This window comes from Passer montanus, unplaced genomic scaffold (genome assembly GCF_014805655.1).
Source record: "Passer montanus isolate IOZ18808 unplaced genomic scaffold, ASM1480565v1 scaffold38, whole genome shotgun sequence".
Taxonomy (NCBI): Eukaryota; Metazoa; Chordata; class Aves; order Passeriformes; family Passeridae; genus Passer; species Passer montanus.
The window spans coordinates 7,638,766-7,658,808 of NW_024368596.1; the positions used below are offsets into that span (position 1 = coordinate 7,638,766).

A 20,043-nucleotide genomic window follows, 5' to 3' on the forward strand; every position below is an offset into this window, starting at 1 on the left:
TTGATGTCAATAGAAAAGTACGTGTCTTGACCCTTAGTAAGGGTGTAGATAAGCATTCCTTTATCTCAGGTGAAAGGATAAATACACATCCAACAGAAATAACACGGAGCAATCTATTCCATGTATCTCTCCCTGCAGAGATAATGAAGGGTTGGAGCTCATCAGAGCCAGGTCTTTGGCATAAAGCATCTCCCACAAGTCTGGCTGCAATGAGCAGTGTGTAGATTTGAAAAATGTGCGTGCTGGCTTCAGGTTTGCTGAATGTTACTGTAGTGACTAACTGGCAACTACAGCAGACTATGCGGAAATATTTTCTGGAGGAGACCAGGAATTTAGCTGGACTCAAAGAGAATTATTTCCAGCTTGGATACCTCATCAAAATGAAGGGTGGAACTTCAATTTTAGAAAGTCGTTGAGCCTCAGAATTGTTCGTGTCTAAGCTCTGTGTGAGCTTGATGGAATTTGATGCTGTACTCCTGGGTGGAATATGGGTGTTGCAAGTGGCTGTTGGCTGTTTTCACTACATTCTCCAGGGCTCTTATACTGAGCATTTGGGTGAAAGATTAAACCTTTTGTTGGGGAAACCAGCCCACAGACCATTCCAGCCCTCTGCCCAGTTTCTAAGGAAGTGTGCAGTGGAGGATCTTGGATCACAGCAGGCTGAACTCCAGGGATCCGGAGAGGATGGGCAGTGGCAGAGTGAACAGAGGGCTGGGAGGGCAATGCCTGTTGTTCTTCTCAGATCAAATCAGCCAGGATGAACTTCAGCATGTCTTGTAAGTGAATCAGCTGATCTCATTTGGTTGGGAAAAAGTTAAAACAGCCAGTTTGCTCCTAGAAGCTTTAAACAAAGATGAAAACACAACTTTTCTCAAAACAATTCACACGTGCTCAACTTAGTGGCTTCAGCAGAAGCAGCAATGTGAGAGTTCTCATGAACTCTGGCTAACCTCTGAGATTTATTGATAAATGAAAAAAATAAGGGACCAGCACTGAAATCTTTCCTTGCTAAGGCATTACTCTCTATCAGGGCTGGGTTCAGGATGTTTACTGCTTCTAGAGATGTTAAGGAAAATTGACTCCAAACAGTTTAAAAGACCAATATTGAGAAATCTGTAATTTTTTTTCTGAACTGCCAGCACAGTCATAGTCTGTGCCTTAATGCAGGAGCAGGATTGAGTTGTGCATCTTAGTTAACAGGGACATACCTTTTGAGCAAAGGTGAATCAGAGCCCTCAAAACAAAAGGACTTGCTGTTTTCTTTCCCATAAATACTGATTTTCCAAACCTTTTGGGGGGTTAGTATTCACATTTATAGTGGTGAGAGCAGCAGATTTTCCATCCAGTGGAAATACCTGTGGCAGCAAAATGACCAATATCTGTTACAAGAGGGACAATTTGACCAGGAGCTATTCTGTGACACCAGGACTGAATGCCAAGCCTTTCCCTCTCCCTTATTCTGATGAATATTCAAGTGCACTGTTAGCCTAGTACTGATTGATTATTTTTCAGTAAAGAAGCAGGTTTCCATGCTTCACCACAGTTGTGAAAAGCAGTGTTAGTTCTTGGTCCTTTGCAGAACCTACAACAGTCCAGGGGAGACTCCTGTTTTCCATGGGCTGGTGACCTGGTGCGTGGTGTCCAGAGAGCTGGAGCTGCCAGTGTGCTTGTCTCAGACTGACCCTGGGGTGCAGACAGGGTGGCTGTGCTTTGGGGGAGCCCTCTCCCTGCATTGCCCAGACGTTCAGTGGAAATGGGAACATTTGCAGACAGTGGCTCCAAGAGAGGAGCTGTGGCTGGGCTGAGGGAACTTGCTGACCCAACACCAGCATCCCTTGGGCTGGCACTGGTGACACTGGCCTGTGTGGCCTGGGGAGAGGGTGCCCTGTTTGTCTTCCTCCTGAGGTCTGTGCTGATATCACAGCACATCATCCTCTCATTCTGCTTCATGAGAAAATGTTTTGCAATCCCAGGAGTGCTTCCATGGAAAGAAGACACCTTTAAATGTACAAAAAACTCAGCAGGATTTAGTTTTTTTGTAAAAGAAAACATGACTGTGACATATTGCCTGAGAATGGGGAATAATTTTTCTTTGATGCAAAATTGCTTAGTCTTAAAAATAACATTTGTGTGCACTTTTGTGCAGATAGAACCTGGGTTTTAAAATTACATCAACCCAGCTTTTAATTTTGTGGGTGTAAATTGCACCTGCAAATCATTTTGTCTGCAAACTGCAGCATTTCATATTTGATTTCCTGATTTCCAGTGGCTTCCTTAACTGCTGTCAGTTAGTTATTTTGATGTACAGCTTTGCAGGCACTACTATTTCGGGAATAAAATTGCGGTCTCAAAGCTTCAAACCTATTTCTGAACATCTGATGGAAGTGAGAAGCTAGGATGCACAGCAAACCCGCTGTATATTCAAATCTTTTGATGCTATCTGCCAGTGTGAGGTCAGTGCTGGTTATCGTGGTGAAGGGCTTCATCTGTGGTATCTGTTGAGCAGCTTCACCTAACCAAAGCAAGAAAAACTGCAGCTGACAGCAAGATTTGTGGTGGTGGTTCTTGTGAATCGCATTTTGTCACTCCCAGGAGCAAGTTTGCTCTTTTAATAGCTTTATTTCCTATTACCTCCCTTTACCTAGCTGTGTTTTCAAAACCAAGCCTTTTCCTAGTCTGAAGTTACCAGCTGTCTGATGTTTAAAAGTGACTGTGGGGTGTGGGCATTCAACAATGAACTGTGTACGTGTGTAGGCACCCACACAGTCAAAGCCCTGGCTTACTTCTTCCCCACCACCACAGAAAATTACATTTTTCATTTCAAAGCTCTTGCATGATTTTAAGAAAGTAGCTGAGATACTAGCTGAGTAGTAGCTGAGATGTAGTTAACTCAGCTGAACTGAGAATTATAAAAACTAAGCATTTTGAAGTAAAAAGCATTAATTTTTTATTTTAAGTCAAAAACACGCAAACAACTTTAGTTTCTTGGCAGCCACAAGGAGGTTGCCAGATTGATGTTCTGGAACTCAGAGTTTTGGCTGTACCCTGAGGTGTGCCAGGACATGTCAGGGGTCAGGGTGGGGACAGAGCCAACTGCCCAATGCCTTCCAGCTTCCCCAGCAGCCATGGATGGCAGGACAGGAACGTGCCTCTTGTTCAGACATTCTGAGACTGTGCTGAGATTTCCTGGAAGAGGAGGCTTGAGGGCAGGCATCACCTGCTGAGCAAAGTTAGATGGAGACCCCTGAGCTTGTGCTGTGTTGTGCTGTGAGAACAGAGCTCTCCCTGCACTGCTGCTCCCTTTATGCTAAAAGGAAATTCAGCCCTGTAGAGGTAACTCTGTTAAATTCAGAGCACAGTAAGGGTGTGGCTCTGGTGACACATCACCAAACTTCACCTTGAGTCACTGGAAGGTTGTTTGGTACATAGAATCATAGAATAGTCTGGGTTGGAAGGGATCTTGTAAAGGTCACCTAGTCCAACCCCCTTGCAAGGAGCAGGAACACCGACTAGAACATTGCCTTGAACATGATTGAAAGCAATTAGTCAAACCTGGTTGTTACAGGCCTAATTTGCTGATGTATTCATAGTTTGCCTACATGTTTTACATAGTGCTTTCTGTTATTTTAACAGGGTCGCCATGTTAAGACTGGGCAGCTGGCAGCAATCAAAGTGATGAATGTTACTGAGGTGAGTGCAAAACCAGAAATAATAAGGTCATTGTCAAGCAGCAAGGAAAAATAAATAATCAGATCATGAGAAGGTGGACAGCTCATGAAAGAAGATCCACTGCTGTAAGTTATGGTTCCTGAGCACTGGTTTGTGTTTTATAAAGTACTGAGTGGTGTTAACACAACCATATTTTTTAAGTGTGGCTGACTAATGGTGACAAAGCAATAAGGAAGTGCATTGCCATATATTTTGGGGTTCAATAATATCAAAGACAAGAAGTCCCTTCCTACTTATTTCTAGTTGATTGTCTGCTTTCAGAGACAGCAATTAAAAGATTTCCTGTCTCTCTGCACTTCATCACATCCTATCCCCTCACATGCCAGCTGTTCCTCAGAGTAGTGCCCTGACAGCCAGCAAGCAGGATCATGTTAGAAATGCAAATGCAGTGCTTTTTTATTGTGATTTGACAGATGAGGGAAGAAGACAGTTTAATTGGCACTGTCCCTACTCACATTTATAAATGGTTGTCAGTGCTCAAACAGGGTGTTGAGAAAGTTGCTAAATATTGGGTTTTGTCTCTTCTTTTAAGAGCACAGCCAGTAGTGGAGCAGCTTGCCTTCTTGAGACCACATTAGCCTGAGCCCCAGGAAGGTTGGGGAGACTCCCTGCTGCTTCCTCTTGAGTTTCCTAGAAGTCTGGTTTGGTAGCATCCAGTAATGCCTGTTTACTTGGAAACAAAATTTAAATGGTCCTGCTTTAGGAATCACCTTACTGGACTTGCAGGATTGTGAGAACAAAACAAAGCTGTTTAGGTCTGATTTGCTGCAGGTGACAGAGCCAGCATTGTCCTGTTTGAGGGGCAGTGATGGCAGGTCATGCTGCTCTCACATTGAGGCCCTTCATGGGAAGGTGAGGAGCATGTTAGTGCAACTGCCCAAAGGGTTTTCCCTGGTGCTCTTCCCCCACTAAACCCTGGACAATTCCAGCTCAACTGTGCTCAAGTGTTCCTGCTCTCTGGGCTTGGCACAGGGTGAGTGCAGGACTTTCTGCTCTTATTTTCACTTTCCTAATGCAGAGTTGGCTGTATTCCTGCTGCGAGGGCACAGGCTGGCATGCCTGGATGCAGTCACTTCTGCCACTTCTGTTCACCAAAAGATTCTGATTCTTTCAACATCTGCAGGGTTTCTTTTTCCAGTAAGAAGTCATTTCATCAGAAATTGCCTGCCCAGCTCCAGCTGTGATTGTTCAGATCTGGGGCACCCCAAGAGCTCAGCAAATCTGCCCTTGGCTGTGAAGAGCTGCAGCCCCAGGCTGGTTTCTCAAGAGCAGCAGCAGGATGCTGTGGTCATTGTGGGATCCTCTGGACATCTGTCAGGAAGTGCTGCTGTATTGAGTTGCACGGGGGTGGGGGGAGCCCTTTGAAATGGTTAAAGGGGAGCTGATGGCAACGTGTGCTCATGTGCCTCTCCATGCAGGCTCTGCTTCCTGTTTTTTGCCAGAGCTAGACAAGCAGAGTGCTTGCAGAGAGATTCTTGCTGCTTGTCTCTTCAGCTGTCGGTGCAGGTGATCAAAGAGCTCTTCTCCAGCACATCATTCTCCATCTGTCTTTGCTTTCATTCTTTCTAGAGAGCAAAATAACATTTAAATGTGAAACTTGTTGTTAGACCTGCCCCAGCACTAAGGGGTCCCTTGGTGCAGTATTTGTCAGCTGATGATCTCATTTCCAGTTGTGGTCAGAGGAGCGTGTTTTCCAGTCTAATGCCATTGCAGATAGGCCCTCATCTTCAAAAACAGCCTTTGATCATGAACCTGTCATCTCTGTGCAGCAGCCATCTGTGCCAGGAGCGCGTTGGTTTGTGAAGCAAACAGCTTTCTGCACCTGCACATCTGCGAGCCTGCTTCCTTCCCTTGAGCAGCATTATTTATGAGCAGACCCCTGAGACACGGGGCTGGTGGTGCTGCTGCCAAGAGGGGTGGTGGAAATTCTGAGTGTGCACTGAGAAGCTGAGGGTGCTTTTGTCCCTTGTCCCTGTGCTTGAAGGATGTACCTGGCACTGAGGCTTAGCAGGTCTGGGTTCAGCTCCTGGGCGAGCTCGTGAATGGCCCATGGGGCACAATCACTCACCTTTTCCCTTCTGCCTTGGCTTTTCCATGGCATAGAGCATTTTTTTCCCAAACTCCCTGAGGCACTGGGAAGCCAGAGTGCATTTGTCTGTGAAAAGCCCAGCTGCTGTCCTGTGTAGCCCTTTGCCTTACAGCCTGACCAGCACCTGAAGCTCAGCCTGCTGTCTGCTCCAAGCAGTGTCTCCCCAAGGCATTCAGCTGTGCTGGGCAGGGGTACTGGGGCCCTGCAGGCCAGGGAAGGAGAAACAGCTGCAGGGAGGGATCATTCTGGCCTTCAGGATGGATAAAGACACAAGAGAATTGCACCTTGCTGGTCCTAGGAAAGGAGCATTACCCCTGTGCAGCTCCTCTTGCTCTTGCCAGTGGGTGTGGATGAGCCTGTGGGGTATCCAGGCTGTGTTCATGGACAACCACGTGCTTGGTTTTGTTTAAAAACATGGAGGTCACATTGCAGAGGAATAGAAAGTACTTGGATAAGAGCTTGGCCAGCATGGTTCCAACATCCAGGAAATTAACTGGGTAAAGGAAGAAGAGCTGAAAAAGAGGCAGCAGCGATGAGGAAATGGTTGGGATCTGCCAGCTCCCCAAGGGGAACTTTGTGAAAGCTACAGGCTGGGAGCTGGGCTCCACCAGGGCGAATGTCATGCTGATGGGCAGGGTTAAAAAACCCCAAACCCTTCACATCTATAAATATTTTAAGTAATTTGGAGAAGGCCTTTACCAAAGATGAGTGTTGCCCCTTCACATGTTTGCAGAAGGAGTGGGCAGAATGCAGAGGAAGAAGGGAGTCCTCCCTGTTTGTTCCTTTTTCTGCCCTTCTTCCCTAAAGGTCCAGAGGCTTGTGTAGATGACAGGACTCTTGTGGTCAGGTCCAGGATGACAGTTCCCATGTCCTGATCTCTGCCTCCTCCTTACCTGCTTGTGTCCACCCTTTCACGTGCACTGTCTGGAGCTCCAAAGGGAGTAGAGCCTGGTATCCCCCAGGCACAAGCTCTCACCTCTCTGACTGTGCTCTGTGCAGAGAATCCTACCATTGGAGGTTTGATTTCCTGCATTCTGTCTGCAGCCAGCTCCCATTTCTCCTGGACACTCCAGGTGCTGCACTGGGCTCCTCTTCAGCCTCACTAATTCAGTCATTCAACATCCAGGGCTGTATCAAGAGTCCCAAGGATTAAGGGTCCTCCTTTCTCCCTAACTGCAAACAAAAGATAAATGATGTGTGCAGCTTGAGAGCCTGTGTTCAACAAAGATTATTAGGAAACCTGAAATAGCTCCTTTAGCTTCAACTAGAGTTATTTTATGTCTCTGAAGGCTTAGTGCAGTTAGCCTTTGGTCTGGTAATGTGTCTCCTGGGTGTTGATATTACTGGGAAAAACTTACTGGTCCCTTCTTTTGGGAATTATTTTTGTGTGGTCAAGTTTAGTAAGACACATCATATGCATATTCTTGAGGGAATTTGGCTTTAGCCTGTCAGGCTTTAATGTGTTGCCTCAGGTAAGAAGGTCAATGTGTCTGGCTTTGCAAGCAGGCCATCATGGTGGTTAAAGGAATGCTTCAATGGCAAAATACTGGAAAATAGAGGAAAAGCACAGAAAAATGTCCTTTGGGGCTGAGTTGTTCTTGCTGCCTTTTTTTTTTCCCCTTCAGCTAGTAAGTGCTGACTGGGATATTTTTCAACAAGGTGAATTAATTTTCAAGTTTGTGGTACTCCTTTTCACTGATAGAAGGATACCTTGCAGCACCACTCATTTCCTGTTGAAGTGAGATGGCAAAACCTGGGTGTGTTTCACTGGGTGTTGTGCACCATAGCCAGCCAGCTCTGAGGGGGCCTTTCCAAATCAGGCAGTTCTCCTTGGAAAAGGGCATTTCCTTCTAATATAGTATTAAAACTTGTGCTTCCAGTAGTTGTCTTATTGTGCACAATGTTGTACGGGCAGAAGAGAATGTCTGTCCTGGCAAGACTGAAACAGAGGGAAAACAGGCAGCCAGTGCCTGGAAGATGATGTTTGGGGTGTGCTAGCTCCCAGCATCCCAGGGGCTTCATGGATGGCTTGGTGTTAGGAGGGGAGAAAGCCCATGGTCCAGACAGGGCAGCCTCAGCTGTAAGGAAGGAGCAGTTCCTGACCCTGCTTAGGCTGGAGTTTGATTTGTGGCAATCACCTCCTTCTTGGCTTTGGTTTCCTCCCAGCAGGACCCTCCACAGGACTGGGAAGACAGATTGTCTGATGTGTGCACTCAGTGCTTTTCCAAATATTTAAGTAATGGAGTGTTAGGAACAATTTTATTTTTGTTTGAATCTGGTTAGTCTCCGAGACCAAATTACTGCATGCAGAAGCCATAAATGGGGGAGTAATAGGAACTGTTGAAGCTCCCTGAGGAGACAATGTGCAATTTTTATGCCCGAGTGGGGACATTTTTAATTCTTTAGGTCAAACCCTAGCAATTCATTGGTTTAGACCCATGGATCAGGGTGATTCAGTTGTCACTTTAGGGGCCATCTATCAGCTGCAGTCTCATAATCCCAGGGTAATTCTGGTCCCAGCCTCCTGCTCAAGGCAGGGTCACCCATGAGATCAGACCAGGTTGCTCACAAAAGACAGAGGTTGCTTTGCAGCCCTGGGGCTCCATGGTCTCTGGTCCCCTAAGGAGCCTCCTGCTCTCTTTTTTGTTACAGAATGAAGAGGAGGAAATCAAGCTGGAGATAAACATGCTAAAAAAGTACTCCCATCACCGGAATATTGCTACATATTATGGGGCTTTTGTAAAGAAAAGTCCTGCAGGCCAAGATGATCAGCTCTGGGTAAGTGTTTAGTGTCATTTCTGCTCATCAGATTTACAGCTCCTTCTTTAGTTCCAGCATGCTTGGCTTGGACTCTGTCTCAGTGAAGCTCTGAAGTCATTGTTCTGAAGAATAACATATAAAAGAGAAAAATTACTCCTCCTAGACGTCTTCCATCCCTATGATTTCCTTTGAGGATGGGCATAAAGTATGTTATGATTCTTGTGACTGGTGCTGTCATTCTGATTTGTTGCTTGAACCTTTTTTTTTTCTAAATTAAATTTTTCTCTAATTTTTTTTACTGAAAGAGCTTGTCCTTTTCGCCTTCTCTCGTTCTTGTTGCTTTCCTCTCCTTTTTTCAGATGGAAAATTTAAAAAAAGGAACCAGAGGAATTTGCAATAAAGAAAAGAAGAATAATGAATCCTCCAATGTTTTGTCTGCAATATTTTTGAAGCTCTGCAGCAAAATGAGAAATTTCAATTTTTTTAAAAGTTCCCATGTTTTTCAGTGCTGTTAACTCTTGCTTTTCCAATTTTGTATATAAAAAAAACCCCAAACTGCCTAAAACCTGCAACAAGAGAGGAGCACTAGTGAGATTTTTTTATTTATTTAGCAGTGTGTGTGATTCAGGAAATGAGATTTTTAAGTCACTTGGCACCTGAGAAGGCCACATACAGTTTGCCATGGCTGGGCTGTGGTGGGAGTGTGCAGTGTTCATGGTGACCTCCATGGCAGGGAGAAATGATGAGGAGGACTCCATGGATATCAGAAGGCTAATCCATTACTTTATTATACTGTATTATTTTATACTATATTACATTACAACTAGACTGAATCTGCCAAGCACTCAACTGCACAACATCTCGTGACTGCCCTCCAACAGTCCCAACACACACACACACACTTGGCCCTGACAGCCAAGGAAACAAAACCCCATCACTCTGTAAACCATCTCCATATTGCATTCTGCTTTGGCACAACACAGGCACAGCCTGTGATATGAGATAAAGAATTGTTCTCATTCTCTCTCAAAAGAATTTATCTCATTGAAATGAGATAAAGAATTGTTTTTCCTTTCTGTGAGGTTCAGGGACTGTGAAACTCAGAAATATTCTGGGGAAGTTGTGCCTTGCTTTTTTCTGTGGAGAGAAATGTGTCTGCAGGAGTGGGTGTTTGCAGGTGTTCTCCCTGCTGGCCCTGGCAGAGCTGTGTAAAGGTGCCCTGTGTGTGTTTGTGTCCCTGCAGCTGGTGATGGAGTACTGCGGGGCAGGCTCTGTCACCGACTTGGTAAAGAAGACAAAAGGGAACTGTTTCAAGGAAGACTGGATTGCTTACATCTGCAGAGAGGTTCTCAGGGTGAGTCCTGCCAGCAGAGCTTCGCTGCTCATTTGCAACAAAAAGGCCTTTCCAGGCCTTTGGTTGCTAAAATAGGTCACTAATGAGCATTATTGTTTAAAGGTTGTGATCCATGGGGCTGTGGGCTATGGTCCTTGAGTTCAGAGGAGCCCTGGGAGCCAGCATGATGGCTGCTTGACATCCCATATTGTTGTAGCTAATCCCGTTTTCTGAAGAACAGAAAATTCCTCTTTCCTATGGCAAATAGCCATCTTCTGAAATTTCAGACACTGGGCACCTAGAAAAGGAAATAAATTTTCTGTTTTCAGTATGTCTGCCCTCCACATCAGGAGATCTTTTTGCTCAGTGCTTCAGCTGTTCATGATTGCAAGGTCTTTCTGTCCATAATTCCTTTACCTGCACACACTCAGGGGTCTCTTTTCCACACTATTAGGCAATGTTGACTAAACAGCATTCCAAAATCTTAAAGGTGGCCCTGCTGGGACAGTATTGCCCAAGACAAATCTTGGGGCTATATTTCCTTCTATGCAGGCTTAGGGCTGCTTTCTTTCTTTCTTTTTTTTTTTTTCCTGGAAAGTACAGAGGATAAAACAATTCCCAAGTGTAATCTAGTGAACTGGCCTGGAAAAAAAATATGATGTTGGAGCCAGTCATTCTAAATTCAAAACCCATTACAGAGTTACTGATCTGTCTTTCCTATAATAGAATTTTACATCTTTTCTAAATAATGGTAAGATAAATGCGTGTTCTGGGAGTTGGAATTTAGCTGGCATGCTGAAGTACTGCTTGAATAGGGGTGAAACTTTGTTTCTGGGGCATAGCAGTTGAGAAATGTGCTCAGCAGAGAATATTTGCCTTCTTGCAGGGATTTGGCACTAGCCTGAGGATTATGATCATTGTATCTGGAAAGTGTGGGGAGTTCTTCTGCAAAAGAAAAACCCTTAGTGGTGTGGTCAGGTTGTTCCTCATTGGTGTGGCTGTAATTGCTCTGTTAAAGCAATTAATGTTAAAACATTTGATTTGTGCTCATGCGACTGAAAACTGTAACAGCATGTTGGTAAAACAAGGGATTGGATTTGATCATGCTTGTTTCAGACAAAATGGGCCAGTTGCACATGGATTGACAGTGCTTCCTTCTGGAAAATTTCCAAGCTGGGTGGGAGCTCTGTTTGAAGCCATTAATATTAGAGAGGCTAAATGTTGTGAGTGAAGCATCCCTGGATTACTATAATGGATTATTTCAGTGTGTTCCTTTATGTCTGTGATAGTTCAACCATGGGCAATTTTGAAATGCAGGAGGAGACAGCAAATATTAACTGATTGAAAACAATATTTGCTGCATTCAAAAAGAGGTCTGACATGGTATTTTTAACTTTTTCTAGTCCATTTGCCACTGAATTTCTCATTTCATTGAATGCAGAATTGAGGCCACTACAACCAAGCAGCTGCTGTCTCTGGTCCTCATACAGAGCATTCTGCTTTGCTCTTTTTCTCTCTTACTTGCTTTTAGAATAGAGTGTAAGGAACATCCCTTGATTCTGAGACAGAAGTTTAAAATATTGCTATCTCATTCTCTTCACACAACTCAAGATGCTCCACCACTGTCAGTCCTGTGGTGAAGAAGACAATCATGTCTATGTTTTCTGTCCTCTCTCCTCCTTGAAAATGTTGCTAGTAACATTTAAAGGACTTTCCTTATGAATAAAGACTGAAAAGGGCAAAAGTGTAAAAAGGCAACAGTGCCATAGCCAGGGTAATGTTAGGAAGAAAGAATAAATCTGGTTTTCTTTTAGGGATTGGCACATCTTCATGCTCACCATGTCATCCATCGAGATATTAAAGGGCAGAATGTTCTTCTCACAGAAAATGCAGAAGTAAAATTGGGTAAGTTTCCTTAAATGTGTGCTAGAAATCTATTTGTTAAAATTTAAGATTTCCATCTTGGCTCAGAAGAAACTCTCAGTAACCTAAGTGCAGAACGTGTGCCAAGTGTCATCAATGCTTGTGCTTTCAAGGTGTGTGTAATGCAGAAAGAGTTGAAAATGTAAAGTGTTCTGCAAGGGTGTCCCTGACAGCGTGAGGGCACTACAGGCAGTATTATATATAGTATATATATCACACACAGAGCCAGCCCAGGAAGTCACAGCACCACCAGGACTTCACAGAGGATCCTGGCATGCAAAAGAGTTCCAGAGTAAAAAAGTTGGGGAAACAAATTTTGCTAATCCATTTTTCTAAAGGAAGTGGTCTCAGAGATTTGCATAAATCTGACAATAAGTGGAATTACTCATGTGTAAGGGCTACCACTGAATAACAGTCATCTCTCAGAAGAGCTGGAGGGTTACTCATTTCCTTTTATTGCTGTGACATGTCAGTGTTGACAACTTCTGACTTCCTAAAGCTAAACTCAAGTATGTATCTCTCTTGAGATGTCTTTCATGTTTTGGAAAGACATCACAGGCAAGTGTTTAAAGGAGAAATCTCAAGGGGAGCACTTCTTATTCGTGATGATCTTTACAGTCCCTCTGTCTTTAACTAAGACAATTCTCTGTAGAGTTGGAAAACAACAAATAATAAACATGGCTGGTGGATGTGGGGTAGCATGCTTGGTTGGAGCAAGTAAAAATAGGTACTTTAAATCTCATTATGTTTTAACCTTGTGGCAAAAACCTGGCTTCACTGAAGTCAAAGAGAGTTTTGCTGTCAAATTAAATGAAGGCAGGATTTTGCTTGTAGTCTCTAAATCATATGTACTAATTGTCAACTCTTCCCTCTTAATACAGGTAAGATGGGGGTGTTGTGTGTTTTTATGGTCTTGTGTAATTACTACTTCCACCATTCTTCACTTGGTTGACAAAACAGTTAAACTTTTCTAACTCTAGGTAAAAATGAAACTGATTTGCTGAGTATAATGCTTTTAAAAAAGAAGGAAAAATTTGTTTCCAGAGAGATTTAGCTCATGTGTCTTAAGGAAAAGAAGCTCAAAAGCCAAGAGGTTCTCAGTTCAATTCTGTTCCACCTCAGTGTGAGAGTGTGCGCTTCCCATCAGAAGCACAGAGCACAGAATGATCCCAAAGGTCAGCTCCACCTTCTTCTTGGAGAAGGTTTGCTAGGCAGGCACATGAAATTATAGCACTACGAATAATTTTGGCTTGCAGATAATCTGCAATGAGACAACATCAATGAGAAAATCTGCCCCTTGATGGTGACCACGGGGCTGTCTCCTTTCAGTCCTTCTCCTTCCCCCTCCTTTGTCTCCTCTGTGAATACCACTCCAGTGCTATCCCAGTGGATGCAATTAGTGTATCTTGGGGTTTTGTTCAAAGAGAAATACAATCACATAATTACTGGTTGTGTGGACCCTTTTCATATGTGAACAAAGCCGTTTTGCTGTACAGTCCTTATGAAAGTACCACCCTTTTCAGCACAGAGGGAACCACACGATTCACTCATCATCATGAGCTAAGATGAGAATAAAGTAGTAGATTCTCCAGTTTGTTCTGAGACAGTGTATGAATGTAGAGAAGAATTTATTCCAGACACCTCAGAATGAAGTGATATGGTGGTTCTTTCCAGCTTTCACAAGAGGCTGTATTAGACACATCCAAATTTGCCTTGTGTGTAGATACTATTTTTTCTTTCAGTCTAGTTGAAGACCTTGAGTCCTACTCAGTGCAGCATTTAAGTTAAGCATAAATTATTCCATAATGTCTTGTAGAGCAATTCCTCTAACCCACCAGGCAGATTTAGCATGCTAAATAAATGACATATAATATAATAATAAATAATATAATATAAATAATGAATAGTATATATATAAATAATTTAGATAATAATTTAGCATTATTTAATTCTTCTGTCAAAAAGAAGGGGAAAAAAGAGGCAGTTAAATCTCAACTATTGGATAAGACATGCTGGAGGAGCTCAGCTTTCATATGTATTGTAGAGCAAAGGTTTGATGTTCTAAACAGTATGAAAGTGACCAAGTACAAGCTCTGCCATGTGGATACAGCTTTTTGCTAATTTCTTTACCTCTTCTTGGCTTTTCAGTGGATTTTGGTGTAAGTGCTCAGCTGGACAGGACAATTGGGAGAAGAAACACATTTATTGGCACCCCGTATTGGATGGCACCCGAGGTCATTGCTTGTGAGGAGAACCCAGACTCTACCTATGATTACAGAGTAAGTGTTAAACACCCCCTAAGGTAAGAAAACCTGTGGGTTATTGCTAAAATCTTGCTCATTTGAAAGTTCAAGCTTCCTGCCTTTTAAACCACAATAATACTAGAACTGTACAAACAGAAGTATTTGTAATATGTGGGTAGAGGCTCTTTTTAAGAGTGAAGTTTCACTTTGAGTATTTTTTCTGAATTTTTAGTACATGAAATACACTTTCATGAACTTCTCTGCAATAAGAAAAAAGTGCTAAGAAGTTTGCAGGTCTGGAAAGAAAGGAAGAGAGGAGTTCCAAAGGAATACTTGAAGTAGTGTAATATTAATATGACAAATTACTGCACACTGTGGTAGAGCTGTTTTGCTCTGTACTCAGCAGTGAATCCTGAGTTAATTTGCAGTAATTAGCATCCCTTTGCTCATTCATGAGCATGTGACTGCAAGTGGTTTCCCATCCTGGAATGATTTCTGGTCAGTGGCAGGGTGGCTGAGAGACAGAATTTCCTGCATTTCAGTTTGTGGGCATTACTATGCAGCGTGTTTTCCAGGGATGGCTTTCTGAGCAGGAGTCTTCTGTGTGACCCTGCAGAGTCACTCTTTTAGTTCAGGTGCTCTCTCCATTGCCACTTTGCACCTCTCCTTCCAAATATTTATGAGAATAACCTGTTACTGCTTCCATTTCCTGGTGATTCAGAGGCTGTGATTCTCCCTTGCTGAGCCCTTCTGTGCTGCACTGGCCCAGTGAGGTCATGTTGTGTGTGTCAGTCACGACTAAAGAATATTTATTTTTTTTCATATCATACCAATCTTCTACTGAAACCTCACGAAATTAATCTCTTGTCTTCATTCCTTGTCCCCAGTTGATTTCCTTCCCTGAATGTGTACTTAACAGAAGATATAATCATAAAGAATGTGCACCCCTATTTCTTGAGCTTTCTTTGCCTTCAGTAATAATTGTAGTTTGTCTGTTCCCAAATAGATACTGCAGATGGTAGTTTAAAATTTATCAGCAGAGGGTTTTGGAAGCATTTCTGCAAACAGTGCTGTGACTCAGAAGGTGGCACAGAGCTGGTCTTTCCCACAGAGACTTATACTTGATAGGAAGCTGCTCTGGAACTTCTTGCTCTTCAAAAAAAAACCAGAACAAACAAACAAGACAAAACTAGTGCAAATATATCCAGATAAAGGTGTTTGTATACACAGTGAGCTTTACAAACACTGCTGTCATCCTCCCTCACTCTTGTGTGCCTCTTGTGCTTTGGAACTCCAGAATTCCTTGTAGCCTGGATGTTTCTCTCACTGTCCTCAAAACCTGCAGTACTACCCCTTGAAGATTCTTAATTTTCAGTCATTTACTCAATTACAAGTCTGGATTGTGGCTCTATGAAATCCCCACCAGTTTTGTTGCTGAATCCCTCCATGAACTTTGACGGGAACTGGCTTTCAGCTTGTGTGAAGAGTTCAGAGCAGCTGGACTGAGAGAGCTCTGCTGATAAATTTAGAGTGCTGGGCTGGGCATGAGCTGCTATTCATGTAATGGCTTGTTCCTTCTAATCTTTGAAGGTTTTCTGTCACTCTGGTTTTTTTTAGAGATAAGTTTTAGAGAAGCTCTGCAAGTTGGTTTGGCCATGTGCCTCTCATTTGGCTACATTTAGATACAAAGAGTGAAATAATGCATATGATTAATCAAGTGGAAACGTGTGGAGTTTTTGCAGACACTGATGGTGGCTGCAATTTACCTTCCATGATCAAAACCTGGCCCTTGCATCCAGATCAGCTGATGAAGAGAACTCCACTCTGCTAACTGAGCTGAACGTGCATTGTGGCATAAATCTGGCTGCACGATGTGCTCTTCTCTCATGTGCCCAAAAATGTGTGACTAGAGACTTTGTACAGAAAAAATGAGACCCCAAGGGCTGACTACAATTCTTGTTCCATCAGTGCAGAAACTCAGCAATGACTGCTCTGAAGTAAGCATTAAAACCAAGAATTATTTTTGGCCAGAAGGAGAAGGGTGAGGTGCTGCTGTGTCTTGCTGCCTCATGAAAACAGATTTAGGACATACATTTAAACAGTGCCTGCTATATTCTGTCTGGCTCTTGTTTTTTGAATGCAGAAGGTCTGCATTTTGGGGCTGGCTGCTTACATGACGGATCAGCAGTTCAGAGTTGCATGGGGAAGAGGAAGCTTCTGGCTATTAGCATGTTTGCTAAAAGCTCAGTAGGGACTGGGAAGGGAGCAGAACATTTGTCACTCCAAGTAAAACAATATGATCCAGGAGAGATCTAGGGAAACTGTAAAAAAAACCCCAAACCCAAGAAGAAAACAAACAAGCAAAACAACCAAGCTTGGATGCTGCAGGCTGCAATGTGCATTGTTTCTTTTCCTGCAGAGTGACCTGTGGTCCCTGGGAATCACTGCTATTGAAATGGCTGAAGGAGCTCCTCGTAAGTGATGTGGTGTAAAGGTGGGGCTGTTCTGTGTTAAAATAACTCATGCTGGGCTAATGCACTGGTGCACAGAATTCTGGTTCTGTCTGTATCTTTAAAAACACTCTGACTTTTTCTCATTTGGACTCTTTTGCTTTCTTCTTCCTTTTAAACTCTTTCAGTCTATACTTTGGTTCCTTGCCTTTATCTCCTGGGAAAACAAAACTTCTTTTCTTAAAGCTCTTGTTAGCATCAGTTTGTTGATTGCTGCCTGTGGGTACAACTAAGCAGAAGTGATTGATATATCAACCGAAAATACTGGCAGGAGTGCCTTTGGGTTTAGGTCACTAAAAAAATTATGACAGTGGAAGAAGGTAGGCCTAAAGGTTATTTTTTTTACTCTGAAACTGAGTTGTTTCTCACAGATTTTGGGACTAATATGGCATTTACTCACATGTAATGGCTTTGATCCATGACCACGCTCTCAGCCTGCAGGTCAGGCAGGGATCTGGGGGTGCAAAGTCCTCATGCATTTTGGTTGGCAAGGGGAGCTGGTGGCTTTGCCCAGCTCCTGCAGGGCTGATGGGATGTGTGGGGTACCCAGTCACTGCTGAGAGCAAGGGAGATGAAATCCATCAGACTCTGGCCTGAGCCTGAGAGCACGTAGGCTGTTTTTAAATAACCCACTTGGCTGTTCTCCCATCAGACTTGGTTTCTAGCAGGAGCCAGCTGGAGTTCAGGAGCACTTTCAGACCCTGTGCTTTAGCCTGACTGAAGCTTAGTCCCGAGACATGAGTCCATGGGGAGTTTTCTCTGGGAGAGACGTTGTAATTTTGCAAACCAGTTCCTCATGTATTTGATGCTTTCCCTAGTTTTGACAGGGAAATACTATGGATTATATTCTGTTGCCTTGTGTTATGTTTACTGTAGTACAGCAGTGTCTGGGACCCAGAGCTAGAAACCAGACTTCTGCCCCTCATTGCCACTGTATCATGTACTATTGAAAATACCAAGGAAAATGTCAAAGCCAGAACCAAATGTGAGAATGGCAGGTGGAGGCAGACAGAGAAATTAATAAAAGGTAGGGAAAGCTTTACCAGAGCTTCTCACTTCTACTGGTTTGTGATGCTTTAAGTCCATTTCTGTTAAGAGCATCACTGCTGAACACCTAAACATTATAAGAAATCAGCCTCCATGTAGTTCCTCTCAGTTGTCATTCAGTAGCTCTGTTTGGTGAAGGAAGACCTTTTACCCTCAACATTTCTACCTGCCAGATAGAGCACACTCAAAATTCCATACAAAGCGCCTTGGGATGGTATTTGCTTTCTTCTGAGTTCCTTGTAGCTTCAGCTTTCCACAACAGTAGCCCTGAAGAGAAGTACAGTGGGCTGGAGAGCTTCTGAATGCAGGGGTGGAATCTGTGGCCTGGTAATGGTGCTCCCATTCCCAGAGCACAGCATGGATGAAATGTGTGCTCTGTCATTCTGCTCTGTGCCACGGGGCAGGTTGTGAGCTCTGTGCTTTGTATCAGCTTTTCTTCATCCTGGGTTTTCTCATATGCCGTGAAAAATGTGGCAAAGAGTTTGGTCAAAATGGAGCTTGTCATTTATCAGAAACCAGAAGCCAGACATAATAACTAGATAAATATTTCAATCTCAGTTTTAACTTCTGTGCATGTGCAAACATGCTTTTGTATATGGTAAAGATGAGCTTTTTTATGTCCTTCCAAAGCTATATATATAAAAAATATTAAGAAAGTTGTACTTGTTCTTGCTTTGCAGCCTTTCTTTTGAATCTCTTTTAGCTGGAAATCTCTGTGTACTCAGAGACTTGATTTCTTGGCTGTAGTTTGAATTTGGTTGGCTCCTGGTGGGTCCTGGGGTGGATGCTGTGATGTTGGAAGTGCAGCTTTTTGGAAGTGGGAAGCAAAGTCACAGGGGGTACATGCATCCTTCCATAATTTTTGGTTTCCTTTGCAGCCTTGTGTGACATGCATCCCATGAGAGCACTCTTCCTCATCCCAAGGAACCCGCCCCCAAAGCTGAAATCCAGAAAATGGTAAAGAGATGTGTAAACAACCTGTATTTTTGCTGCATTGAGCTTAAGAGGGCTTTTAGCTCTCTTGTCCAGAAACAATGATTTTCTTAAATTGTTTAGTTATCTAGGAGGTGATTCTTCAGCTGTTTCTGGGAGCTGGATTGAGCCAGAGGGCAGATATAATTGACCTTTGGGAAGCAACACCTTTCTTTTTGAACTCTGCCTAAACTGCGGCAGTTGTTTCATTTTAGTGTCTGTGGCCAAAATTGCAGGGTAAGCAAGGAAGGCTTAGATGTGCTGCTTGGGGTCAGGGCTTTATCAGAAGATTGCTTGGACATTGTGGGGCTAATGGCAGTCACCTACCCTACAGAGAATTACTTTTTGTTTAAATTAAGTGTATAAAGAAAATCTTCACCTTATGAAAAGGTCAAGGGTGTTTTTGAAAGGCTTGTGTTGGCCACATTGTGGTTTTGTTGATCAGGATGTATATTTAAGGTAACAGTTCCTCTTAGAAGGGAGTGAGATGGAGTTCACCTTCAGCACTGTGCTGGTCACAGGAGTCTCGCTGGAGGCAGAACTCAAATTGTCTCTCTCAGTTCCTATATAGAAGGAAACCTTGCAAAGTTAGTGCTTTCCACCACTCAGGTAGTGCTTGGTCCACGAGTTGAAGAGGATTATTGGTCTTTCTCCACTGTTGTGTCTTTTTTAGGTCAAAGAAGTTCCTAAATTTTGTTGAGAGCTGCCTTGTAAAGCATTATTTGCACCGTCCCTCCACGGAGACCCTGCTGAAGCATTCCTTCATCCGCGACATGCAGAACGAGCGGCAGGTGCGCATCATGCTGAAGGACCACCTGGACAGGACAAGGAAGAAAAAAGGAGAAAAGGGTAACGTGGCAAAACCAAAATAAAGGACACTTCAGAGAGCATGTTCTGTTCAGATTTTGGCAGCAGAGCACAAGGCAGATGCAGCTGAAATGCTGGAAAAATTGAGAAAGCATTGTCCTTGATAGTGGGGTCATTTTGAAGATTTCTTTGTTGAAGCCTGGCTCCTTAATGGTGTTTTAGTGCTAAAGTCCTTGGAACCTTGAGTTACTGAGAGCAGCCCTAGTGCTAGCAGGGAGCAAGAACTCCAAGTCTGGGTCTCTGCTTTCTTGAGCAGTGTTTCCTGGTCTCCCAGTTCATATTTCTGTCCCAGATCCAATTGATTTACTGTTGGATCTCCATTTAATTTTTCCTTGTGAGTTCTTTGGGGGCAGCAGGACTCTTTAAGTGTTTTGAAATGTGCACAAAAGAAGACCTCCAAGCTCCAGTAAAATACAGATGTTATAATGAATCACTTCCTTCACAGTGTGTATGAACAAAATTTGTTCTAAATTCCAGCGTTACCCTTCAGAGCAAAAGCTGGAGGAAGCAGTGCAGGAATTGGGGTGATACTTGTGAAAATGCCTGTGCATGGCAGACTAAGGGCTGTGC

At 43.4% G+C, this 20,043-nt stretch overlaps 1 protein-coding gene across 4 annotated transcripts in view; it reads left to right on the top strand.

Moving 5' to 3' along the window:
- The window catches only part of NRK (Nik related kinase), a 98,410-nt gene that overhangs the window by 36,431 nt on the left and 41,936 nt on the right, over nucleotides 1–20,043 (top strand). For all 4 annotated transcript variants that reach the window (XM_039717340.1, XM_039717337.1, XM_039717338.1 and 1 more), the window contains exons 3-10: nucleotides 3,634–3,690; nucleotides 8,471–8,596; nucleotides 9,822–9,932; nucleotides 11,726–11,816; nucleotides 13,983–14,113; nucleotides 16,497–16,551; nucleotides 18,513–18,591; nucleotides 19,280–19,455. In XM_039717340.1, coding sequence (XP_039573274.1) covers nucleotides 3,676–3,690; nucleotides 8,471–8,596; nucleotides 9,822–9,932; nucleotides 11,726–11,816; nucleotides 13,983–14,113; nucleotides 16,497–16,551; nucleotides 18,513–18,591; nucleotides 19,280–19,455 — 784 coding nt within the window. In that variant the 5' untranslated portion in view covers nucleotides 3,634–3,675. The remainder of the gene's footprint in view (nucleotides 1–3,633; nucleotides 3,691–8,470; nucleotides 8,597–9,821; nucleotides 9,933–11,725; nucleotides 11,817–13,982; nucleotides 14,114–16,496; nucleotides 16,552–18,512; nucleotides 18,592–19,279; nucleotides 19,456–20,043) is intronic.